Source organism: Dipteris shenzhenensis, chromosome 31 (genome assembly GCF_047967505.1).
Source record: "Dipteris shenzhenensis isolate YYH24624 ecotype China chromosome 31, Dip_SZ_1.0, whole genome shotgun sequence".
Lineage (NCBI taxonomy): Eukaryota > Viridiplantae > Streptophyta > Polypodiopsida > Gleicheniales > Dipteridaceae > Dipteris > Dipteris shenzhenensis.
The window spans coordinates 25,106,146-25,133,306 of record NC_141626.1 but is presented as its reverse complement, the minus strand read 5'-3'; the positions used below and the strand labels follow the sequence as shown (position 1 = coordinate 25,133,306).

Genomic DNA, 27,161 nt, shown 5'->3' with positions numbered 1-27,161 from the left:
AACAGATAATACTATTTTACTTTTAAAAAGCAAAGACAGGGCACAGATGTGTTTTTTGTCAAAGAGACTCCAGCAAAATGATACAGAATTCAGCTACACGGAATTAGAACTAACCTAAAGAGAAACCTCAGCATATTTAATTAATGGGAGGCGAAGAAACTCCGAGGCTAGAGATTGCATTGGTCATCCTCTCCATGGAGGCTATCAAGCCCTTGCCAATCTCAATAGTCGCCTCTAACTTCCTTTCTTCAAGGAGCACTCTGCGCTCTGCCAGCCTCATTTTTCTTTCCTCCAATGACAGTTTGCGGTCGGTAAAGTCTGCAGGCTTGGTTTTAGAATGTACATCCTTTGAAGACCTTGTAGCATTGTTTTCCTCGTTTGGTTCTACAGAGAGAACTACCCTCTTGCTACTTTCAGCAGGAGGTGGTTTTACACAATTCAAGCGAGCTGGGCTTTTCCGCTTCCGACCAGAGGAGATTGGTGCATGATCATCAACAACAGATGGCCCATCCTCAAATATAGTAGTCCCATTTTGGATTGGTTCATTGCAAGCATTTGTTCCTGCCTCCCCTGTCACAACAAGATTATGGCCAGGAGTAGAAAAACTTGTCAGGAACTAAACTAAATGTCATTTAAAAGAAATAGTAGGGAAGACCAAACTCTAGAAGGGAAATTCACGTTATGGATAATGGCATATTGACCAACCTGAATCTTCATTCGGTGAATTTACAGCTGTAGATGATAGGTTGAGGGACCTAATGAAACCAAAGCGCGCTGACATTGCATCATAAACTTCCCTATCAAAAACACGAGGAAACCCTTCTCGTTCCCTTTCATCTTCCAACATTGTCCAGTAGCTGCCTTTGCCTTCAGGAGGCTGCCTTTCCCAATCCAAAATCTTCCTAAAAGATGGCCATAGCCTTTCCCACTTGTCTCTGCATTGTGAAGGCAATTTCTTCACCCCTAAAGTTTTACAAAATTCAGCTATTTCGTCCCACTTTCCTAAAGAGGAAGACTTCAACTTCCTCAAGCCCAACTCGGCCCTTTCTGCCTGGGCTTTCTTAGCATCAAAAAGGGCAATAACTTCACCATGGGTCCAATGACAGCGAGACTTTTGTGATGCAGAAGGACGCTGTAGGCCCTTGGAAGGGGCACCATCGGAAAGGGTCTTTAATGGGGTGCAATCGAGGACGTCATTTGATGTAGCACAATCCTGCATCATTTTAGGCGAGATATCTTGCTGAGAACTAGGACTGCCCTCCGACTCTTTTTTATGAGAGCTTTCGGCTTCATTTAGCCCTTTCAAAGGGTTTTGTAAAAGCTTCTGAGAGAAGTTCAGATCGAGAGGTGGCTGAGTTGAACACTCCGAGAGAGCAACGTTAGGGAACACGTTCGAACGAAGAGGTTGCACAGTTGGGAGCGTATCAAAGTTAACGACAGGCTGGGAATGAGCCATTTTTGGAGGAGCTGCTGCATGTGACGAGGCGACAGTGGATCTGCAAGCGGTTCCGAACGGAATTAGGAATCTCTCTCTCTCTCTCTCTCTTCGTCCTCCCCGCTCTCTCTCTCTCTCTCTCTCTCTCTCTCTCTCTCTCTCTCTCTCTGTGTTCGTCCTCCCCGCTCGGATTCCGACCCGCTGAATCAGAAAAAAAGGGGTGAAGAACCGCCCGCCCCGCCTTTTTTGCCTATCTCTCGCTCTCGCTCTCCTGGCTGTTGCTCGACCACCATCCCCGTAGAAACCCTGCGCCCCAAACCAAACCAGCTAAATGCCCGGAAATTTATCAGGGGAAAATGGTATGAACGAGTTAGCTACATCAACCCCAGTACATGTAGCCAAATCCCCGTCCTGCTCACTATCTGCCCGTACCTGCCAAGCGCATCAAAAGAAAAAATTGCGATGTTGGGCGGGGATAAAATTCATCCATCCCTCCCGAATCGCCCAGAATTGCAGCGAAAACCTTGCACAGAGCCCATAGCCCACAAACCCAAATCACCTAGGAATGCAGTAAAAAAGCTCACTGACGAACCGCATGCTACAAATCAGCCAGAAATGCAAAATGGGGGGGGAGGGGATGCGTCCCCAAAAACTCGAGGCTAAAACCATCCGAAGGACAGGAGCAAAGAAATGAAAGAAGGGAAACGTACCAGGAGAGGGGGGGGGAGGGCGATGGATCAAGGAGGGGAGGGGGGGGGGGAGGGGGTGAGCATGGTGCATGAAGAAGAAGAAGAAGAAGAAGAAGGGTGGTAGTAGGAGCTAGAGAAGGCCATGGCAGCAGCGAACAGTAGGGAATAGTAGTGCTTAGGCCATGGCCTTACAGGACCCCAAAAAGCTGCTTCAGAAGAAGAAGCTCACATTTTCATTTTTTCCCAGCATTTTTTTTTTTCCCGAACAATAAACATACCTCGCCATTTACCAAATATCGCCTTCCCCCCCCCGCCCCCGCACCCTCCCCCACCATGTGCTTGCCACCGATTATGCCCGTTGCCCCGCCCTTCTCCACCGGCACCAACCGGTTTTCTAGAACACTCCCTGACATGGCGCACACGCTGGCTGTGCACCCTCGCCACGTCAGTACGCTCCCCGTTCCACGTCTTCAGGGACTCATAGTGGCGAGCCGGACCAGCGTCCCACCAAGTGGCCACCGTGTAAAGGCCTTTGTTTTTCACACACTCCAATGACACGGGGGAAGATGGCCTTCCACACGCGACCTGTTGTTAAATATCTCGCCGTTTTTGTCTATGGTTAGCACGTACTTGCTTCTCTCTCTCTCTCTCTCTCTCTCTCTCTCTCTCTCTCTCACACACACACACACACACACGGCGAACTATGAGGACTGAACGGCCCATGGCCTATGTTAACAAGCAACTCAAGTGGGCAAACACCCGAATCGCTTCTCTTCTTCTTCCTCTCGAAGTTTTGGGAATGCCTGAGCAAGTAATTTTAGCATATATAATCGCTTTACATATGTTCTTTTATCATGCATGTGTTCTTTTTTCTTTTCTTTTTTCAATGAGTGCCGGATACGGGGGGTTAACCCAAAAAAGAAGACTTACAAAATTTGGCCCTAAACTATGCATAACCATTTTAAGCCTACACTTATAAAGCTGAACAGAAACTACAAGAGATAAACACACACTTCCAGAAGGCTTCAGCGCCGCCTGCATGTCTTAGCATCAAGCTAATGTGCCTCGTGTTATATTTGAGTTGCACTGCTATCATGGGCTATAGGTAACCCCTGGCCTAGCTTTTGGCGAACACCATCCTATTTCCACATTCCCATATTGCAAGAAATGCAGCCGTGTGAATATGGGGCCAACAACTTGCGGCCAAGGTTGATGGTAGGCCCCGGTCTTCCCCTATCAGCACTAGACGCCACGCAACACAGGCTAAATTTAGCGATGAGGCAAGCCCTCCTCACTACAGATTCGACCTTCCACCAAATCCCTCTGACCACGTGGCAGATCCAAAACAAATGCCTGACAAATTCCCTTGCGCAACCACACAACGGACAAAGCGGGCTTACCAGGAGGTATTTTGAAATCTTGCCTCTTAGGGGAAGCCAATGATGCATTGCTTTCCACAACAAGAAGTTGGCCCCACCGACCTAACTACACATCTAGACACTTTTGAACCTTTGCTTCCACCATCCTAGGCTTCTTCACATCAACCACTTTTTATTGAGCTTGAGGGCTAAAGAGAGCGCCTGAAGAAATCGGCAATAAACTACTCTAGCTGAAATTTTTCGGAGGGGGATTCTATGAATAGTCCATTGATTCACCCTCGAATCACGGCACAAGGTGTAATTCGTGGGCCAATCTTCCGGGACACGCACCATAACAGTGCTCAATAGGTCCATCTCCCCCTCTATGGTTAGCTTTTCGGGGGGGGTCTACGAATAACCCATTGATTCACCCTCCAATCATGGCACAGGATGTAATTCATGGTCCAATCTTCCGGGACATGCACCATAACAGCACTCAACAGGTCCATCTCCCCCTCTGTGAGCAAGGACTTTGCTTTAGCTCTATTCTTTCATATATAAATGATTCACATAGTATTCTGCAAATACTTTGCTAATCATTTATATATAGAGCTCTCTCTCTCTCTCTCTCTCTCTCTCTCTTCCCCCCCCCCCCCCCAAACCTCACGCCATGGGGTAGTGCTCACTCTCTTGTTTAAACTTTGCATTTTTTACCCTTACAACTCGTAATGCCCATGTGGCTTCTTTTATCTAAGCTCTTAATCAAGAGAGCATGCATGTGGCATGTTTTGCCTACAAGCTACAAGAGTGTGCATTGTATGAAAGTCCCTATCATTCCCATGTACAGTACATGAACACGATACAAACATCCTAGTGCTTATCTTCAATGGGAGCTCCCATGTAGTCTACATGAGCTACATCACAAAAAGAATTTAAATATTAATTATCTTCAACTTGTGTTTCCAACAAAGTTCCTGTAGTAATTTTAGTAGAATGTAGTTGAACCTTGCATCTAAAGTTAATTGGCTTCACAAGAATCGTGATTTTAAAAAGAACATGAATAATCAAGCTTTCTATCAATGTTATGGGGACATATTAGTGCTCACATTGTTATTCAAGGCCAAATTGACCTAATAAATAGGTGATTTCCCACCCATACATTTAGCCACATCTACAACCTATCCACTCACATGGACTTGGCCTCATCCATGGGTAGAATAAGGAAAAGCAACAAATAGCAAGCACAGTAGGTCCCGCCATCCATGGAATGCCAAATGCCCACCCAAGCGAGTGGGTCCTTGGAGCAGTCTTAAGTGTTATGATTGTGTAATTGGAATATTCATGGGCTTGCCCCATGCTAAACTCCATGGAATACATGTGCTATGAGCACATTATGGAGCCACGGCCCCATTTCCTAATCCTTTGTCTCTCTTCCTCTTCATTCCATTTGTTTGTTCCCTCTTCTCCACTCTTCAAAATTAAAAACTGAGATGGCGAAAATATTTTCATGAAAGTTTGTGCTAATGGCTAGAGCCAATGTTGGCTTTTGATTCCAATTACCTATGTTCAAAGCTTCAACTTCCTTGAATATCTCTAGAACACCCATGCTAGGGGAAGATACACCTTTTGTTCTGAGGATTTGTAGGGCCCTCTCCTAAAGGTCCTAAGCTTAGCCAAATATGGGAGCATGGTATTGGTAAGCTAGGTGTGTGAATTAGAATATAAAAATATCCCACTTACATTCCCACCCCAAATTTATTAATAAAGCCTTATCTAGCCATCCTTTTCCAAAGCATAATTTAACCTTTCTCTTTCAATGAAGTTGATATACCCAAAACCTACTCTAGAAAGATGAATTTTATTTCTCAAGGAAACATAGTTAAACATTTCCCTGCCACCCCCTTCCCCTTTGTCGTAGATAACCCTCTAAAATACCACACACAATAATAATTATTTTCTTTGTCTTGAGTTCATGTGATGTCCAAAAGAGTAAGTAGACCATTGCCCTTATTTGAAAACTTGAGTGTGCATATCTGTCATGTGATTACATGAATATTATATGTTGTCTTGATTTCATCCCCAATCCTTTATCCCCTTAGTCACATCTTATTAACTTGAAAAAGAGAGTCTCGATTTCTTGTACTATTTTCCTCAATTCTTCCCAAGCTTTCTTGTATCTAAATGGGGTTTTCTCATTTAATAAAGCACACTTTTGCAAGATCAAAGGAAGGGTAACCAACATGACTCCTTGTCCCATGCCATTAAAGTTTTGTAATTTTCATCAATTTATGACAATCTAGGTACATGAAACTCAAAGGGATTGCATTAGTCTAAGAAGGTGTGCAACTGCATTGAAGGCTTGCAATAGCTTTACAACAATGGAGAGAAAATGCAAGTTGATGGAGAGACAATGCAACGATGGATAAACAATGCAAGTTGATGGGGAATATGCAAAAATTGGATGCATGAAGAAAGGTAGATCCTAGGAGGCTCACCAAAAAGTAAGTAAGTATACGATTTGGGTTCAAATGGAGAAGCTTTTTAATTTAAAAAATTAAAGGTGGATTTATAGAAATGTATTTATATATGGGGTTTTTAATTTAAATTTTATTACATTTACAAAATTTATAGTATTTAAATGAATTTTATTATAAATTTACAACAAATATGTTTCTATACATGGTTTTTAAAATTGAATTTATCTCGTTAAATGTCGTTCCTAGTGGTAAACTATGAGAAATCCTCCATGAATTAAGGGACGTGACACTCCAATTGTATGATCGTTGATAGGGTCCTTGTAGGTAGGTCATACGTGAATGTGTTGGCTCTTTCCCATGGCTTCCGCACGAAGAGCAAGGTAATCTCAGTATGTAGGGTTCCGAGGCTTTTTGTCACCTACAAATATATCAGTGTTGTCGTTTGTAGTGTAGCTTAAGACTTCGAGTCGTATTCCGGTACGAGACGTAGGCTTAAGTGTGGTAAGCAAACATAGTGCATGCATCATCATGGTTGGGGTAATGAAGGCTTTCGCCTTCATGGAAAGGAACATGCATCATCATGGTTGGGGTAATGAAGGCTTTCGCCTTCATTGGGGGTTGAAGGGTTTAGGAGGGGTTTAAGGGTTAGAGGGAGGTTTAGGGTTTATAAGGAGGTTCCAAGGTTCAAAGAGAGGTTCCAAAGTTTAGAAGAGGTTAAAGGGTTAGGAGGAGGGTAGAGTACATGGTGGAGAACTTGTCTCCCTTGTAGATCATAGAGGTTAAGGGTTGAGGAACTAAGGGTTTAGGGGGAGCATAGGAGTGGGAGAGGAAGAAGATGTAAGAGCATGGGGGGAAAGAAAAGAGAGAAGGAGGGAGGAGGAGAAGGGAGGAGGAGGGAGGAGGAGGAGGAGGAGGAGGAGGAGGAGAGGAGGAGGAGTTGCAAGGTTAGGACATGCTTTCGGATGTGGAGTGCAAGGAAGCATGGACACTTGAGACAATTGCTTGGAATATCAAAGTAGAACTCAACACAATGCCCCAAAGAGTGTGGGCTTCATTCCATTATGGGGTATTTATACAGGTTGGAGAGCTTCTCTCTCAGCATGTAGGAATTGTAAGACATTCTCTCTCTACATGTAGAACTTGCATATAGAAGTTGCATGTAGGAGTTGCATGTAGAACTCACATATAGAACATGCATGTAGGAATTGCATGTAGGACTTGCATGTAGAACATGCGTGTAGAACTTGCATTTTGAGGATTCCTAAGAGAGATTATTCCTAGCCTTTTGCAAGTACAAGTGGAGCTTTGCCGCTACTCTACACACACTGTTTGTACTACCTAAGTCCATGTTGGCACAGAGACAACATACTCCCGGATCCATTTTATTACTTGTCCTCGGGTTATGGCTTATTGTGATCACATAGTTGGGACGCCATGCATGAAATCCAGTGGTTGTGGAACTTGTGTTGTGCTAGTTGATTCTGCTGTAAAGACTTCGCACAATACAATTTTTGCTCTATTTCCAGGTAGCCTGTATCCACCATTTGTTCAAACAGAGATATGTGGCATGCTTCTAGAAAGATGACTCTTTGACAGAGTTGGCTTGTAATCTAAGCATCGATTCGTTCATTGGGATTGAAACTAAGTGGATGCAAATGGCAGTCGATGTGGTTGGGGACCTCCAAAATGTATTCCAATGTTTTGCTGAAGATAGCACTTTAGTGAAGGAAGCGGTCAATGTTGCCGCACATTATTTGCTCATGCTGCTGAAGTGCTCAGATCAGTGTGCCTTGGATATTCCATTCTACACCAGAGTATGGTTTGATCATTGGCCAATTAATGGTGCAATCTTCACCCAAAGTGTGTATGTTGGCTTCCCATGTGTGACATCGTGGAACTGCATAGAACTTGGGATGGTGGGTTTTGAGACATGGAGGTGCATGCAGGTACTCTTTCAAGAAGATGACATCAAAGAGCTTGGGATGGCCAATCAGGTTGGGGATCCAACCTGCTTACCCAATCTTCACTAATTTGACACTGACGAAGGTTGGTAGGGAAGTTGTCCAGGGTCCATCCACCTTGAGTTTTCGTATGCTATAAACCTCGAGTTTTCTAGGCGATAAAAGCATCTGTCCTGACTACTATAAACCCAGCATGTGTAGACAGGAAGAATATATTTTTCTCATCTTCAGACAAGTCTTAGCAAATTATGCGCAGAGTTTTGGTCCCTATGGAACGTTCCCATTTGATTGTTGGATGAGTAGATATGATGTTGATTTGGAGTTTCTTCCATTGGATAAGCACTCGTGCATTGAGGTGATCTTCCGCTTGTAGAGTGGCCACAAGCTCTTGGTATACCACCGTTGTATTGTAGTGGGAGTTCATTGATTTTGTCTTCCATTGTCTTATTGTTGTGCACTAGCAACTGGAGTTTAAGCTTGGAGATGATTATCCTTTGGGATTGCATCTCATCCATTTTCTGTTTATATTTATGGTAGATGGATGTATATGCCTCCTTAAGCTGTCTCATTTGCAAGGTGACCTTCGCCTGTTGAGGAATGTCTTCAATGGTATTGGACCATTGGTCCAAGACTTGTGCTTGTGAAGTGCTGGCCTCTTGAGCAGTAGCAAGTTGGTCCTTTAAGATTCTGCAGTCCCTTGTAAGCTCTTCAATGCTGAACGTGTATATTGCCAGAGACCATTGCATGTCCTCAAGCTTGTCTTGGCAATCTTGGATCTCTTATTCTTTGTGGATTAGAGTGAGTCGAGCTTGTGCCAATGCCTCCATCTGCTGAGCATGTGCGGAGGTCAAGGAATTATAGTAGGTTTGTAGGATTACTGTAGCTTGTACTGCTACTGTCAGCTATATTTGGCTTTGGTGGAGGTTGGAGGTTACGTCCCTCACTGCCTTCTGTTGAGCTTGGAGAGCTTGGTTCATGCACAATTCTTCAACCTCCTTCTCATCTATTTGTGCCCAAAGTGCCTTGACCTCTATGGCAATTTCCTAGAATTGGTCCAATTCTCTTGCATGTTCCTTCTTGTCCAAGCTAGTGAATAGTTCGGACATTTGGATCATTTGGCTAGCTTGATGATAGAGAATGACACACAGTGATGAGGACTGGCAATACTACTGATACTATTGGTGCCCATGTAGCCATCCTGATGATTTTGTAGTACTTGTGGGGGGTTGTACCAATGGTATTTCAGTCACTTGGGTATAGTAGTCATACTGTTGATCTGGCACTAGCTCCCCTTGTGGCTCAGGTACTGGCATGGTGTTGATGGGTGGTGCAAGTGCCGATGTAGCCTCAGGATATGGTGCCGATCTTGCCTCAGGCTCTGGCAGTTGTTGCTATTGTTGGAGATATATTGGTTGTAGTTGTGCACCGAGCTGTAGTATCTCATGGGTCGATTCCTCGATTCCGACCTCTAGAATAGGCAATTCTTTTGAGGTATCCGCATTTGCCAAGGTGATAGTAGGAGAAGTTGGTGACAGCTCCCATGCTAGTGAGAAGGGAATGTCCAACTCCTCAATAGGTTTTGGTGATTGGGGCAGAGTCATTTCTCATTCCTGTAGCACTTTTTTGATGATTACAGCCAATAAGTATGGAATTTTACATTTTTGGCTTGAGGAACCATCCGTTTTTTTTGTGAAGAAGATGACTAAGTGCTAGATCCAGTCTTGCTTTAGTTTCCTACTCAGCAAAACAAATGCACGGAGTGGAAGGGATCTATTCTTGCCGCACTTAACCCCGAGGATTGTGGATAGGAATTGTGCTGCTTCCTCGAGGCGAGAGTTAATGATGGTGCGAAGTAATATGCCATCCCTATGGAACATTGTGCCCTTGGTGAGGAGAGGCTGTACTTTGAGAAATTTAGCATCGGCAGGCCTTGTAGGGTATTTGGCATCTTGTGTTGGCAGTGAGAAGGCCCTTTGAATGACTGTACTTAGCGAGGATAATGTTGAGTGGGCTTTGATGTACAGTGATGGTGCCGTACTTGCCAACCTATGCATTGCTGGAGTGGTAAGAATGGAGAAATTTCTTGGTGTATGTGGTCATTGTAGGACTATCTTCCAAGGATTTTAGGTTCTCATACAAACTGCCCAGACCCCTTTACTTTAAGAAAGTTGTTGTTGCATTGGAAAGAGCATAAGTTAATCTAGGTGGCCACACAAGTTCCAATGACTGGTGGGCCCCGTCAATGGTTGTGTAGGCCGATGGTGACTGGGGTGGCATTTTTCCTTCTTGGGTTTCCATATCCTACACAGAATCCTCCTCAGAGCTATCGCTCTGAACCACAAATGCCTGTGGTCGCTGTGGTTGAGAGGAGGTAGATGGTTGCGAACTCTAGAGGGGGTCTCATGGTTGAGGCGGTGGGCTCTTTTTGCGCATCTTCTTTAGTGGCGGCATTGTTTTTGAACCTGCATCTAGGTGCATATGGTGTACCATTGATCATTAGATTAGTTGGTATGCAGGTATGACATTTGTGTGTGTTTGTGAGAGATCTTATTTTTGCACATGCTTTGAGAGTGTGGAATGAAAGTGTGTGGCACAATTTTTCATGCAATCGACTGTGTTTAAGTGAAAGCGTGTGAGTGCACATGAGCTAGTAGCTAGGTAGGGACTAACTATATGCTTTTCTTTTATTGCTGAGATTTCGTAGGGAAGCTAGGACTTAGGCATCACTTCTGAGCCCTAGGTTGAAATCGATTGATGCTACCTATATGTGCAAAGATGTACATGTAAGAAAATAGTATGCAGCGGAAGATAACAACAAAACGCAAGTACACGATGGAAAGCTGGAGAGAATACAAAAATTCTGATATACCAAACTGCTGATACAACTGATGGTTGGCTGTCCACCCGTGCGCTCTACAGACAGAGCTTCGATGGTGATCTAGACAGATGCTGGACGGAGGACTATGAGCGTGAAGAACTGGTGATCTGATGATAGGGGGTGGCCACTTATATAGTGTAAGTGGTTGACGGTCGGCCCTGTAATAGGCAGTCGGCCTAATAGACAGTCGGCCTGGAAGACCACCGACCCTTCAGAAAACATGCCGTCGGGCAGATGAAGGATCGCGCATAGGTCATACCGTCGGGCCTGGGGCTACCGGCAGCCCCCGGACCCTGCCGCTGGGGGCTTTGCCCCCAGACCCCCACCGGGGGCCTGCGCCCCCCGGACCCCCTGCTATCGGGGGGGCTATCGCCCCCCCGAACCCCCCCTTTGTGCAGACGGGTATCTACTCTTGGCTCCTAAGCCATCTCATAACCATCTGGTCTACTTTAAGACCCCTTCCAGTGTCTAAACTGGGGATCCCTCCCAATATCTGATACCCATCATGGCTTCTCCTCATATGGGGGCCTTACAACATTGGGTACACAGAATATTGGTGGGTTACATGAGAGGTGGACATTTGAGCTAACTCTAATAGTACATATGCAAGTGAGTGCTTATGATACAATCTAATCCTAACTAAGGAAGACTTGGGTTTCCCAAATCTTTATTTTCATCGGGGATGGCTTATGTGTTGAAGTAGTAGCGCTTCAGTCGGCTCCCGTTTATTGTTGTGTTGAATTGGACTCCATCCAATGTTTCTAGTGGCACAGCTCCGATGGGATTCATTTTTCTAACTTGGTAGGCTCCTTAACTTAAATACTTGAGTTTTCCCTTGTGTACTTTGGCATTGTATAACAAGACCAAGTCACCTTCCTTGATGTCTTTAGCTTTAAGATTCATGTCAAACCATGCCGTTCTTCTGCGTTTTTCTATTGTCATGGCATGGTAGGCGACTAATCTTGTCTCTGTATGCTTCTCCAATTGATAAAGTCTTTCTTTCAAGGATGCATGATCTCCCATGCATTCTTGTACTACTATGCATAGGCTTGGTATTACAAATTCTAGTGGAATCATAGCTTCAAGGCCGTACACCAATTAAAAATGTGTGTTCCTTGTACTGACCTTGAGTGTGGTTCCGTATGCCCATAAGGCTGCATTCAGTTTCTTTGCCCAATCAAAACATTGTGGTTCTACTACCTTGGTGAGGATAATGCATACTATTTTGTTGGTGGATTTGGCATGTCCATTCCTTTGGGGGTAGTAGGGTGTGCTTTTTCTATGGATTACCATAAATCCAGATGAGTTCTTGGATTACCTCATTGACAAAATGTGTGCCTCTATCCGATACAATTTCAATGGGGCATCTGAATCGTGTGATCACATTCTCGTATAAGAATCTTGTTGTACTTTCAACATCTGCCTTTTTTACTGCTTTAGCTTCAGTCCATTTGGTAAAGTAATCAGTGACAATGATGTAGGGTGCCTATGTTCCCTTTGCTGCTGGATGGATGGGACCCACATAGTCAATCCACCATTTTTCAAATGGTTTTTGTGCAACAACTGTTGTTAGGGGATTGAAGTCTTTGTGTTGTGGTTTAGTCATCCATTAGCATACATCACAACCTTTGACATATTCATAGGCATCTGCCCAAAGTGTTGGCCACCAATAGCCAGCAAGGAGGACTTTTGTTGCTGTGGGTTAGTGTCCTCCTGCAATGCCTTCATGGACTTTAGTCAAGATTGGCATGATCTCATGAGGCATTACACATCTTCTTAAAACTTGTTCTTTGCCCATCTTGTATAGTTGTCTAGCAATGAGTTGATAGGGTGCAGCTTTTAAATTAGTTTTTTGGCATCCACTGCTTTCATTTCAGGGGGTGGTCTTGCCATTAAGTACCGAATGATATCTCCACACCAATCTGGAATAGCATCTATCCAAAATAGTGTGGCATCTACCAAGTTGTCTTCTACTCCAGTGGCTTCTTCTCTCGACTTGACACGAGACATGTGATCGGCAATGTAGTGTTGGGCACCTTTGCGAACCTCTATTTTGAAGTTGAATTCTTGAAGCAAGAGGAGCCATCTGGTTATTCTTCCTATTGTACACGAACGGTTCACAAGATAAAGCAATTCTTGATGGTCGGTGTAGAAGACAAATCATTTGCCAGTAGATAGTGCCAAAATTTCTTAACACTATACACCATTGCTAGGGCTTCTCTTTCTGTGGTGGTATAGTTGATCTCTACATCATTGAGTTGTCGACTGGCAAAGTAGAATGGGCAGTCTTTCTTATATTCCCCAGGTTGGCAAAGCACACTCCCAATTGCATACTTAGATCCATCAGTATGAACATGAAAATCAATATCCCAATTGGGAGATATAAGGATGGGTGCTGTGATTAGGTGCCACCTTAAAAGCTCAAAGGCTTGGCCGCACTCTTCTGTCCATAAGAATTCCACTAATAATTTGTATAGTGGTCTTGCTATGATGGCATACCACAATATAAATCTTCTATAATAGTCGGCATGTCCCATAAAGACCTATACGCCTTTGGAATTTGTAGGAGGAGGCAATTCCATGATGATTTTGATTTTGTCCATGTTAGTTGCAATTCCATGTTGAGAAATGATGTGTCCCAAAACAACTTTGTGGGTGACCATGAACTGGCATTTTGTTGGATTTAGGGAGATGCCATACTCCCTACATTTGATTAGTACTGCTTCAAGACATTTGAAGTGGTCTTTTTTGTTCTAGTGGATACACAAATCATCCAAGCACACCTGTAAAAGCTTATTTAGAAACGACTTGAAAGCTGTGAACATGACTCACTGGAATGTGGCCGGGGCATTACAAAGGCCAAATGGCATGACTCTATAGGCAAAAATACCCCATTCTGTAGCAAATGATGAGCAATTTGCACTTGGTTATAGCCACTGAAGCCATCCAAGAAGCTATATATTTCTGAACTTGCCACTTTTTCCAACACTTTTTCTATTAAGGGTAGGGGATAGTGATCCCTAATTGTGGCGGCATTCACATTCTTTAAGTTTACACATATTCTAAGCTTCTTGTTGCATTTAGGCACAATGACGATGGGTGAAACCCAATCAATGTGCTCTCTCTCGTAGATGAATCCGCCATCTAAGACTTTTTCTAGCTCGTCATAAACCATGGTGCATTACTTAGGATTTATTCGATAAGGTCCACATACCTTAGGGTGGGCACCTTCCCTTATAGGTATCGTGCGTACTACCACGTCTGCTTTCATCTCCTTGTATGACCATGTTGTAGTCACGGTATTCCATTAGGAGTGTTTTGAGCTTGGTTTCATCTTCTTGTTGAAGTTGTTTCCCAATCAAAACCAATTTTTCTTCCTCCCCTTCAAGGGCAAGGTTTATTGTTCAAGTTTTTGCTGGTCCCTCATAGATTGGAGTCTCTCCAATGCTATCGGTTTCTTGAACTTCAGATTCTCTCAGTGGTCTTGGCATTGCTATGGGGACACTACCGCTTGTGTAATTCTTGAAGTACTCTTGCACTTCTTGAAGATCAGCCTCTGATGGTGTTGAACTAGCCTGACATGTGCTATGGGTATGGGGTGGCATAGTATCATTAACCAATTTGTTAGGCTCTTGGTGACTTTCTTTTTTTGAAGTTTCTTGATTGAGCTTCATCCACACATGTGGCTTATACTTCCAAAACTTCTTACGTTGGGAAGTGTGGGGTAACTTTTCGACTGGTAAGGTGTTCCCAAGTAAGGTTTCATTTGAGGTGCATACTCCTTTCAGTCCCTCAGGGGACCATTCAAGAGGAGGTGGCTCAGATTTTGAGGGAGCTGGCTTTGTAAGATGCAATTTGACGATCCTTGTTTGGGCTCGTTCGAATTGATTAAAGTGTTCGGCCTTGGCTTTTCGGTGATTTCCTCCTTCAGATTTCTTGCGGGATCTTATGTTGCTATTCAACTTTGGAGGTTCAACTTTTGGAAGCTCGACTACCATTAGGGTATGCAGAATGGCTAAGTCATTATCAAAGACTTGATCTTCAATTTAAGCATTCTCAGCCTCTGTTTCAAGGTACCAAGGAAAATCTGAGTCATTACTAGTATGGGTACCTTCTTCAGGTTCATTATTCCACTTGAGATCAGCCACAAACAATGGTACCTCTAGATCAATTGGTTCTTCATGTGTGAGTGGAGGATCTACTTGCATGACCCTAGCATCTATTTGCAAGAAGATGGGGTCTAATGAATGGCAATTGTCAATGTTGCCAATGTTTGTATCCAATTATTGACATTTCTTTGTTTATCACCCACTTGGGCATGCTGTTGCAAGGGAGCTGATTTGCTTGAGATCATCGTTGAAGAGGTTCATCCAATGCTCTAGGCACAATTGGTTTTATTGCTCCTATCCCCACATTCACCCTGACTATGGTGTCACGATTTTGGATCCCATCTGCACAGGGATTTCTTCGATGTCTTCCATAGGTGGAGGGGGATTTGCAAGTTCAATCCAGCCTTTGAAACTCTCCCAAAGATTGGGGCAATTCTGTAATAGGATTCTAATGGGAATTGACACAAGGCAACTTAGAATGCTAAAGAGTGCGGCTCCTTCAAGTTGGTGTGGCGGTACATTATGTTGTAGATTCTGTTGTTGGAATAGAGGCTCGAGTATAGTGTCAATACTCGGTGGGGCCAAGTCATGGATTGGACCTTGAGCTTGCTTCTCAATCTCAAATTGAGCTCGTTCCTTTTGTACCCATTGTTGAATTGCTTGAAAACGAGCCTCCTCCACTTCTGCATTTGGGTATGGAGCTTCTTTATTTGAGGCTCGGGAGTTGATGTGGATGAGCTTGGCTGCTCATTGCTTGGCAGAGGTAGAGGCACTTGTGGTCTTTTTAGGAAGTTGTCTTGATTGAATTTGAATATTAGGGTCCTTGGTCACCTCTTTTTGCTGGCGTGTAATTACATTCACAGGTTGTGATAATACACTTGTTGGCCCTAGGCTTTGATGGTCCACCCCAATAATGCCGATTCGGACATCAGGATTAGCTTCAGTTTGTTGTGGGACCTTATTTTTTATGGGAAAATCCATACAAGCATGGCCTATGCCACAATCTCTGCAGAGTGGTTGAAAACTAGCGGGGCTACCACGATGAGGGCACTCTGCAATTTGGTGATTTTCTCCACAACCATAGCACTTGATTGGTGCTTGATATGTGTTGGGCCAAACTTGATTTGCATAGATGGGTATGAAACCTCTTGTGCCTTCTACATAATACACTGGATACTCAGCTTCATACTCAAATGGCAAGTCCACTTCCTCGGCTTGTAGTTGTTGTATTGGAATTGCTTGAGGAGCTAGATTTGGCACTCTTGGATATGGTCATGGATTTGGACTTCTGAGCAATTGTAGGACTTGTGTCCAAATAGGAACAAGATTTAGCCTCAGAGCTGGGGGCGCTTGTGCAAGTGCCGGTTGCCTATACACTGGTATGGGTGCCAGTTGGTATTGTTGAGGTCGAGGCGGGTTGTTGCGCATGTTGAAGATGCAACTATTTTTATCATGGCCACTGACTACATAGATATGGCACCACAACCTTGGAAGTGGATTTGCTTGTGTAGTGATCCTGGCTCTTAAGACCGGGCATTCATTTGTTGTATGATTGGCCATGTAGTGTGGGCACCATACATTTTCTCGCCATGGATAAGTCTAAGGTGGTGGCTGAGACATGTGAAGCTTTTGTTCCATGGCTTGCACCATTTCTTCTTTTAGCTTCATGGTCATGGCCTCTAGGTGACCTTCATTAGATGTGTCAGAAGTGGGACTTGGATTTTTCCTTTTTAGAGCGTTTATCTCATGTACTAAATCTTCCATCATCACTACTGGTGTCAGAGTGGGTCATGCTATCCTCGATGTCAATGGCTGTCGCATGAGTAGCACTGAATGTTTCCTAACTGCTAAACTTTTTCATGTCTTTGTGAATTTTCTTCCTTAGTCCTACAAAATAAACTAGGCTGTGAGGTACCTTGCATCGGGGCATGGGTCACATTTGGCAATCAAGCATTTCATCTTGCCCAGGTACGTGCGTACATCTTCTCGATGACCTTGTTCGAGCTTGCTTAGTTTGAGAGTGGGATCATCTTGTAGTCTCTCCATTTGAAAGTGCCTCTTGAATTCAATTTGCAGCAGGTCCCATGTTGCTCTTTCTTTCACTAGGAAGTCTAGGTACCATTCTGATGATTCATCAATTAAGGCCATGGGGAACCAGGTGACCTTGGTTTCATTGGATTGATCTCCACTTGCTTGCAATGTGGCATCAAAATGCTGGAGGAATCGGGATGGATCGCCCCTACCATTATATTTGGGAAGTTTGAGTTTGCCCAAGGGATGCCTGCCTTGATTGTTATTATTGTTTCCAAAATTGTTGCGATTAAAGAAATTGTTCCCCTCTTCATCGAGGTCAACATTCCCATCATCACGACGGCGCCTGGCCATTTTGTGTCATGCAGGAGTCAAAGGGATTTGTTGAATTTCAAGGGGGGAATCGGGGTAGAGGATTATCGGAGGCATTGGCCAGTAATGGAGTTGTATGTGGATTTGGCGAGCATTGGTGTCGAAGGCGTTGGTCGGACCATAGCTGCATGCAGATTTGGCGAGTGGTGCAATGGGTGTCTCTACCCCACAAGTGCGGGTGTGGATGTAGCTGTGTTAGGAGGGTTAGAAATGTGTTAGTGTTGTAGGGACCGTCATGTTAATAATGTGCCTAGGATTGTCCCATGTGCATAGGGAAATGTGCCGATGTAGGCAGATCGTCAATCGGAGGTCATGATGGAATTTTATGAGCGAATTAGTGCGAAAAGGGACCCACACGAGGGTGCAAATTAATGAGTGATAGGGATGTAGAAATGGTGTGTAATGGGCTAGATAAATTCCTCGTAGAGTGATGTTTCCATGTCTGAAATCGTGGTTCAAACGGGGTCCATTTTGGGTCCCAAATGGGGGAGATACGAAAGTTAAAGTATGGGTTAATTGTGCCCTTTCGTGTGTGTGTGTGGGGGGGGGGGGGGCTTGATCTAAAGTGCAGTTGAATGGGCTTTAAGTCTAACTGAGGGGAATGGACTAGAGTAGTCCCAGTTAGTCTAACTAGCCTTGCTATCCAGTAGGATGCCTAACAGTTAGTGTAACCTAACCTAACTCTAGTTAACACTAACAAAGGTTAGACTAGCCTAACTGCCCTATGTGAAACTAACCTAAGGTAAATATAACCTAACCTAGGTTAGGACTAACCTAACTAGGGATAGTTTAGGTCTCTCTTTAATATATTAAAATAATAATATAATTAGCAACTGAGGGGGGGGCGTTGCGCAGCGGCTGGCGGGGCTAGGAGGGGGTGGAGTTGAGGGGGTGGGGAGGGAGGTGTGGAGGGGATGGAGGGGGGTGGAGGAGATGGAGAGATGGAGGAGTTGTGGAGGGGATGGAGGAGGATGGATGGAGCAGGAGGCACCACCGAAGTGGGCATAGATGTGCGGTCAGTGGGGAGGGGCACAGGGTAGCAGGCATCGCCACGTGGTAGGCGTCGCCTCGTCGAATGTGGGCGGAGGGCGAACGACATTGTCGAGATAGGCACGCACCACTGAGCTGCCTTGCCTTTAGAAAGGGCCTTAGGCCCTTAGGCCTAGAGGGTAGGAAGAGAGGTGCGAGTGGGGGAGAGGGGAGGAGGGGGGGGGAAAGGGGGGGGGTAGGGGGGGTGGAGAGGGAAAGGGGGGCTGAGGGGGGGGTGGGGTGGGGTGGGGTGGGGGTGGGGGTGGAGGTGGAGGGGGGGTGGAGAGGGGGTGGGGGGTCGAGGGGGAGAGAGGTGAGGGGGAGGGGGGGGTGGAGGAAACTTGACAAATGGAAAACTTTGACAGAAACCCAAAGGGAGGAAGAGATGGTCACCTGCACGCTTTGCAAGTCTTTCTCGATATAACAAGATTGTTGAGAGCAAATGGATGGTGGGTGGATGGCTCGAAACTACTCACTATGTGAGCATAAGAGTAGGGTGGTGGCCGATGGAGAGGGAGGAGGGACTTGCGTAGGGCTCAGAATGGGGAAGAGGATGGAGGCTAGATGTAAAAGAAGAAGAATGAGGGGGTGGAGTGGGTTTTTATAGGAATGGGTGTAGGGCTAGGGGCAAACCCTAAACTCTTCCTGAGCCATAACTTTGTAGGGTTAGGGGCGAACCCTAAACTCTTCCCGAGCCATAACTTTTCATGCTAAGCTTGAATTGCTCTTCTGTGAAAAGGTGAAATGATCAAACTTGCAAGCTCTACGCATTCGAGTTATCTAGCTGGATTTATTTTTCAAGTGGATTATTTTTAAGAAATAAAGAAAATTTCTTAAGATAGTAACCCAAGGTTGATGCTTGGGGTTGATATGTTTGGCTAGAGTTGGAATTTTTTTTTCTCCTTGCCCTTGAGTGTTATGTTCGTGAAAGTTAGTAGCATTTTGTATTTTACACATATTTGCATACTCATTACTTAAGACATTAATCTCCCAAGTAGTGGTGCCAAATGTTGGCTCTTTCCCACGACTTCCGCAGGAAGAGTAGGGTAATCTCAATATGCAGGGTTCCAAGGATTTTTATCACCTATAGATATATCAGTGTTGTTTGTAGTATAAGTGTAGCTTAGGACCTCGAGTCATATTCCAGTGAGAGACGTAGTCTTAAGTGTGGTAAGCAAACATAGTGCATGCATGTGTGAAAGAAATGTGCATCATCATGGTTGGGGTAATGAAGGCCTTCACCTTCATTGGGGGTTGAAGGGTTTAGGAGAAGTTTAAGGGTTAGAGGGAGGTTCCGGGTTTAGAAGGAGGTTCTAAGGTTCAGAGAGAGGTTCCAAAGTTTAGAAGAGATTCAAGGGTTAAAAGGAGGATCCAAGGTTCAGGGTCGAGTACATGGTGGAGAACTCGTCTCCCTTGTAGATCATGGAGGTTAAGGGTTGAGGAACTAAGGGTTTATCAGGAGCATAGGAGTGGGAGAGGAAGAAGATGTAAGAGCATGGGGGGAAAGAAGAGGGAGAAGGAGGGAGGAGGAGAATGGAGGAGGAGGAAGGAGGAGAAGGGATGAGGAGGAGGAGAAGGAGGAGGAGGAGGAGGAGGAGGAGGAGGAGGAGGGGGGAGGAGGAGAGGGAGAGGATGGGTTGCAAGGTTGGAGGAGAGGGGAGGAGGAGTTGCAAGCTTAGGACATGCTTTTGGATGTGGAGTTCAAGGAAGCATGGACACTTGAGACAATTGCTTAGAATACCAAAGTAGAACTCAACACAATGTCCCAAAGAGTATGGGCTTCATTCCATTATGGGGTATTTATACAAGTTGGAGAGTTTCTCTCTCTGCATGGAGGAATTGTAAGACATTCTCTCTCTACATGTAGAACTTGCATATAGAAGTTGCATGTATGAGTTGCAAGTTGCATGTTGCATGTAGAAATCACATGTTGGATGTTGCATGCAGGAGTTACATGTAGAACTCGCATGTTGCATGTTGCTTGTAGGAGTTACATGTATAACTCGCATATAGAACATGCATGTAGGACTTGCATGTAGAACATGCATGTAGAACTTGCATGTTGAGGATTCCTAAGAGAGATTAGGATTCCTAGCCTTATGCAAGTACAAGCGGCGCTTTGCCGCTACTCACACATAGAGTCTGTACTACCTAAGTCCGTGTTGGCATACAGACAACAGAATGAGAAGGTCGAGTTAAGCAATGAAATTAGGCTCATGCCTTATCTATTCATATTTGAACTTGATGAATTGATGATGTCACACAAGAGAGCAAAAATCAAATTATATGTCATACAATTCTTTGTGGTTAAACTTTGGGAAGGACACATTGTTATAGAAACATCTTCTATAGATACATTTGGGGAGGCTTTGAGCTAAGAGTCAATTCTCAATTATGCAATGAAACATTCCAAAAACAAAGAATCATGATGATTAGAATATGCCACAAGCAAGCCACCTTGATCTTTGAAGGAAGAAGTTGAGGTGGTCTTGTCTAAGCAGTATATTGCTCATTATTTTTGAATAAATTGGGGATGAAACGTGTGCATGTGGGAAAAAATTATTGGGAGGCTTGAAGGCCTAAAACAAATGTATGAAATCATACTTGTAGAATAGAAGATGAGAAAGAATACTAGTGTAGAAAAATGGGTGCCAAGCATGAGAACCATGATTAGTTAAAGGTATATTGGAAGTGAGTACATAGACATTCATACAAAGCAAGATCAAATTAACCAGACTCTTGAGGAATAGATGTGTGATGCCTTGGAAAATTACATGGCCATTTGAACTAGTGATGCAACAAGTATGATATAATTAAGAAAGAAGATTGCCTTCCACATAAAAAAGTTCAACCCCATTCTCATCTAGAAGAGACATAAACACATTGAAGGGACAACTAGCTCTCTTAGAAAATTTAATATGCATAAAAAGAGTTAGTTTATAGGATATTTTAGATGAGACCATGCCAATAGAAAGATACCCCAAGAGAAGACACACCATATAAGATGTTCCTTGGAAGCAACATAGAAATACTGCTCACTAGTCTGTGTCCTCTTAGAGGATCCAATGCTTTAGAAACAAAGAGAGATCAAACCCAATACAATCAAAGATAGAAAAACTTGAAGAGGGTAACCCACTCCACTATTGTTCTTGCAACTAATATGGAGTGTTGAGAAGAGACAACATAATTACTTTAAGAAAAACATTTGCAAATCACTATGCTCCCAAACCCTCATGCAAATTGCTAATTCATAAGAAATATTAGACTATGGAAGAAAGGAATTATACACAAGCGCATATAACGCACACATACCCATCAAACCTATCTCTATAATCATTCATGAGAACACACAAGATAGTTTAGGAATTTGGGGACAATCCCATAATTTGAGAATATACAAGTTAGCAAAAGTGAGAAAATGTAGTGCTTATTATGGGGTTTTGTAGAATGATGATGGTGTAAAGGTATTATGCTAGTCTTGAGATTTGCCTAGATTTTAGGTATGCATTTGAACATGATGTGTGTTGTAGCACCTCTTATTTTTGTGTTGCAATGGTGAATTTATCCATGATGTTCTATGTTGTTACCAACTTACGTGTATATTTTCAAGATATTGTGTGTTGTATTTCTTGATTTCCATAATGCAATGGTTGACTTGGATATTGAGAGTGCATTTTCTAGAAAATTTTAAATCTATCTTTTGAAAACATGGTCCAAAATTGATCTCTATTCAAGTTAGTTCTCTTCATATCTTCCTTGGCTTATTCAAATTTGAATACATCAATTGACTATAGAATTTTACATGTCAAGCACTATGGAGGAGGATTGGTTAACACTTTCGTATTTAGAATATTGCATGCATATCTTAATTTGGAATCTAGTTTCTTATATTATGGTACAGCATACTGATTAATTAAAACAATGTTACTAAAACAACATTTTAACATAATATAATTAAAGAATGGAGATTTGGTTTAAAATCATTTAGGTAGAATGCTTAAATGCCTACGGACTAACAATGGTGGAGAGTACTCACATCCCCTTGTACTCCAGAGTAAAATCTTGAGTAAATGGTGGATCAAGAGAGAACTCACATCCCCTTGTACTCCAGAGCAAAATCTAGTTGCAAAAAAGATGAACCACACCATTTAGGAAAGGCTCCCATGTATGCTTTCCAATGCAAGACTTTCTGGTGGTTTTTGGGCTAAGGCAATGAAGATTGCAATCCATGTGATCAATAGATCACCTAGTAAGAGTTTGGATGGTGGTATTCCTTAAGAGGTATGGAGTGGCAAGAAGCCCTCTTACTCTCATTTGCATATATTTGGGTGTGAGGATATGCACATGTGCCTAAAGAGCTTTGAAAGAAGCTAGATCCTAAGTCTAGGAAATGCATCTTTCTGGGCTATGGTGAAAGTGGAGAGATGGGCTATCGTCTCAAAGCCATGATGTGGTCTTCAATGAGAAGAAGATGCATAAGACACCCATGAGGGATGTGGAAATGAGGAGAATCACTTTCTAGGATGTGAATCCACCTACATATGTTGATAGATAGCAAGTTGTCCATGCACCGAATGTGTAGGAGATAGTATTAATCCTTCTACTCCTTCCAGATAGTACATTGGGTACTCAGCCTCATATTCAAATTGTGGATCCACATCCTCATTTTGAATTTGTTGTAATGGGACTATCGAAGGAGGGGGATTTGGTGCTCTTGCCTATTGTTGTGGATTTCTGAGCAGCTACGGAGCTTGAGTTTGAACTAGGACAAGATTCAGCCTTGGAGCTAGTGGTGCTTGGGCAAATTTTGGTTGCCTATATGTTGGAATGGGTGCTGTTGATATTTTTGAGGTCTAGCTGAGTTGTTGCACATGTTGAGCATGCAATTTCTCTCATCGTGCCCACCAACACAGATATGGCACCGTAGCCTTGGAGATGGATTTGATTGTGCATTGATCCTAGACCTCAAGATGGTACATTCATTCACTATATGTTTTTATATGGCAATGTGGACACAAAACATTTTTGCACCTTGGATATGTTGGAGGTTGCACTTGAGAAAGAGGAAGCTTTTTCTCGTTGCTTGCATCATTTCATCTTTGAGCTTCATGGTCATGGCTGAGAAATGACCATCATATGTTTTTGCACTAGATCTAGATTTTTCATTTTTTGGAGCATCGATCCTTGCCATAATTAACTATCAGAGTCAATATCCATCATGTCATCTTCAATGTCCACCGCTAGCACATGATCAGCATTGAACATCTCATAACTACTTATCTTCTTCATTTCTTTATGAATCTTCTTTTTTAGGCCTGCAATGAACCAGGCCATTAGGTATTTGTCATTTGGGCATGGCTCACATTTGTCAATTAGGCACTTCATTTGGTTGAGATATGTGCAGACTTCTTCTCAACGGCCTTGTTTGATCTTGCCTAGTTGGAGAGCCGGGTCATCTAGAAGGCAGTCTGTTCAAAATTGCCACTTAAAGTGGCTATAAAGGAGGCCCCATGTGCTACATTACTTGACCAAAAGATCTAAGTACCATTTGGAGGCTTTGTTGAACAATGCCATAGGGAGAAAATGAATTTGGTCTTGTTAGATTACTTACCTCCTGCTCTACAAGTGGCATCAAAGAGTTGAAGGAATTGCTCTCGATCACCCTAGCCATTGTACTTTGGAAGTTCAAGCTTTCCTAGGGTCTTCTTCCATTCTTGTTGAAGTTTGGGAGGTTGAAGAAGTTGTGAATATCATTGTCCAAGTCCAAGTCATCATCATCACGATGACAATCTGCCATGCTAGGGTCTTGATTAATTAGAGGATATGTTATGGCCGCATCATGATTACATGCACACTTGCCATGTGTTTGATTGAGTGTGTCCTCCTATGACTTAGAAGTTGAGTTATGTGCATTATGGGGGTTAGAGATGTGTTAGTAATTTTGGAAACATCGTGCTAGAGAATCTGCCTAGGATTGTAGCCCTTGCGAGTGGGAGTGTGCCGGTGCAAATGGATTGTCAATCAGAGATCAACATGAGTGAATGTTATGAGAGAATTAATGCAAAATGGAGGTACAAATTAACGAATACTAGGGATGCTAAAATGGGATGTAATGGGTTGGAAAAATACCTCGTAGTGTGATGTTTCCATGTGTCAAATTTGGGTTCAAACCAAGTTCAAATCGGGTCCCAAATGGGAATGTCATGGTTCCAATAGGGGAGAATTGGGGTCTCAAAAGGGCCCCCAATTAGTGTTTTCTAATTTCAAGGGATTAGTGAGGTATTTGAGGTGTGCCAATGGGAGTGCTCCTTTTTGTGGGGCAATGCCATGTTGAGGTGGAGGGTGGGCAGACCTACAAACAGCCCCTATTGGCTACTCCTCTTACACCAAGGACCACTCAAACCAACCCCCCCCCCTCAACCCATGCTTGACCCTTCTCCCATATGCACCTACCCCAAACAAACCTACAAGTCATTCAAGAAGCATTGGGCCCTTCTGGGTGAATTTCTCCCCCCTCTCAGCTTGTTATAGGCCTGCCCCCTCCTCTTCTCTGGTCCAACTCCATTCTCCCTCCATTTTTCAAACGTGGGAACTCATTTGGCATCTTCTCTACCCCCTCCTCCTCTAGTCCACTGTGTTTCTCCCTCTCCAGCACCTCCTGTAGCAGTTGCTCATTCTCTCTCCATTCCTAGCTACAACATCTCCTACAGTAGCAGCTGCTCATCCCCCTCTGCTCTTCCTCCCTCCAATCCTAGCTGTAGTACCTCCTGGAGTGGCTGCTCATCCCCCTCTGCTCTTTCTCCCTCCATTCCTAGCTACAACACCTCCTAGAGTAGCTGCTCATCCCCCTCTACTCTTTCTCCCTCCATTCCTAGCTACAACACCTCTTAGAGCTTCTCTCAACCTTTAGTTGCACCCTCTATACCTTCTCCCTCCCTCTCCCTCTATCGGAGCTGCTCTCTCCCTCCAAGCTGCACTTTCTAGTCTACTATTGCTTTTGTGACCTCTATACAAGCATGGTGAGGAGACCATACATGTACTCTGTGTCCCATAGGAGCAAAAATGCACTGGGTGAATGGGTGCCTTGCACCTATAGCTTGAATGATTGGATAGTCATGAGAGGATTTGCCAAGGGTCCACATAAGCTTCCCAAGAGCAAAAGAGGTGATCTTTTGCATGAATGGAATGGCCGCATCATCCTTACCCCTTTGTGTGTGCTCTCCTCTTCCAGCACTCCAGTGCTCTAGCAACCTAGCGTTGGAAGGAGACCGCTGTCCGTTGGTCTTGACGTTGTCTCATGGGAGCCTATCATTGGCTGTTGATACATCCTTTGCAGCAAGTGGCTGGCCGTTGTGTGCTTGTTGGAGGCATTGCTTCGTAGATACTTGCTGGAGATCGTTGACATTGGTGTTTCGCAACTCACGAGTGGATATTGTTGGAAGCTGTCCTATGAGTCTTAGAGGCAGCTTGTGTCTTGGAGCTCAGTCGTAAAAGCACCGTTTAGGCTTGCTGCTGCTGCTAAGGCTGGAGCTTTGAGCGATGCACTCTTGAGGCTGAGCCTTCATTGGAGAGCGTTGTTTGGAGAGGGCTGTAGGGAAGCTCTTTGTAGATGCTGCTATTGCAGATGGCTCGTGAGCCACTGCGAGCTCTTAGATGGAGTAGAAGGACACCGCGAACTTGATTTGCTTTCTTGAGCTCCTTACCACGAACAAGGCTCTGATACCATGTGAAGCTAGTGGGAGAGAGGGAAGGAGTCTCACTTGTGGCTTTCTTACATACACAATGGGGGAATACACACACAGGTGGAGGCTGAAAACAATTTTCCTCTTCTTAGTTGTGAAAGCCAAAAGAACTCAAGTACAAAGAAATAGAAGTACCCTATATGTGGGTCTCAAACCAAACTCAACTAACTAAGGTGGCATATTAACTGAGCCACAAACTAGAGTAGATAAGGATAGCTGTCATCTAGCTATTATTTGTGGGCGGTGTACCAATTACATCTGCAGCCAGTGACATAAATACACAACGGTCACCCTGGCCTATCACGAGTGGAGCTCGATATCTCAACACTCTCTTGTGGCACTCCTTTGGGGTCTCAAAGGCTATAAGCCACCATATGTCCTTCTTAGATTGGACTGAGAAACCTTGCTCAACTTCCTCATCCCCTTGAGCAAAATGCAAGGTGTCATTCATAATACAAATGCTCACCCTCTCTAGCTTATGCTCTTTTACCAACTAAGCTTCATCCATTTTTATAACAAATACTAGCTTGCCATTACACAATGAAAGAGAAATACAGTAAGGATATAGAAATGAGAAGAAATAAAGTTGAACGTGAAGAGGGAATTTCTCTTACCTTCTTCTCTCATCCCATAGAATTTGACCATGGCTCTCTGCAAATTCTCTACATCCACGTAAACATTATTGAAAGCATTCATCTCAAATGTTTGGATGCTAGATTTATTTTTACTCTTCCAAGTCATTGTGCCACTTACACAATGGTATCCTCCAAGCTTTTCTCTCGCACATTGGTTTGTTTCTTGACGTGCAAGCCTTACAAACCATGGTGTTGGCAATGGCATTGTAGATATCTTATCCTTTTCCTCCATAGCAGACTTGAAAATTTTAAAAACAGAGTTGTAAGCTTCATGACTTACACTAGTAGCATCACAAGCTCCAAGCACCTCCTTTGCTTGGAGGAGGCCCTTGAAATCCTTGATTACCTCTCTAGCAACTTGTTTACATAGCCCTTTTTGTCTAGGGTCTTCAACACTTCCATGACATCACTTGGCTTTATTAAACTTCTTAGAACATATGAAGGA

At 43.8% G+C, this 27,161-nt stretch overlaps 1 protein-coding gene across 4 annotated transcripts; it reads right to left on the bottom strand.

The window, feature by feature from the left end:
- LOC147881246 (uncharacterized) lies at positions 1–2,329 on the bottom strand. Of its 4 annotated transcripts, none has more exons than XM_087370011.1 (4): positions 1,868–2,047; positions 1,634–1,741; positions 706–1,496; positions 1–570 (listed from the first exon to the last, which is right to left on the bottom strand). In XM_087370011.1, exons 3-4 carry the CDS (start codon positions 1,454–1,456, stop codon positions 137–139), a joined length of 1,185 nt encoding a protein of 394 aa, XP_087226137.1. In that variant the 5' UTR covers positions 1,457–1,496; positions 1,634–1,741; positions 1,868–2,047; the 3' UTR covers positions 1–136. The 4 variants fall into 4 exon arrangements, with proteins under 4 accessions (XP_087226137.1, XP_087226136.1, XP_087226138.1 ...); XM_087370010.1 differs by having other exon boundaries at positions 1,677–1,741; XM_087370012.1 differs by lacking the exons at positions 1,634–1,741; positions 1,868–2,047 and adding an exon at positions 2,146–2,329.
- Positions 2,330–27,161: the final 24,832 nt, after the last annotated feature.

Coding starts and splice junctions, on each gene's coding strand:
- LOC147881246 (XM_087370012.1), bottom strand. CDS start 1,456: ATGGCTCATTCCCAGCCTGTCGTTAACTTTGATACGCTCCCAACTGTG. Junction 571..705: donor TTCACCGAATGAAGATTCAG/GTTGGTCAATAT, acceptor TTGTTGTGACAG/GGGAGGCAGGAACAAATGCT.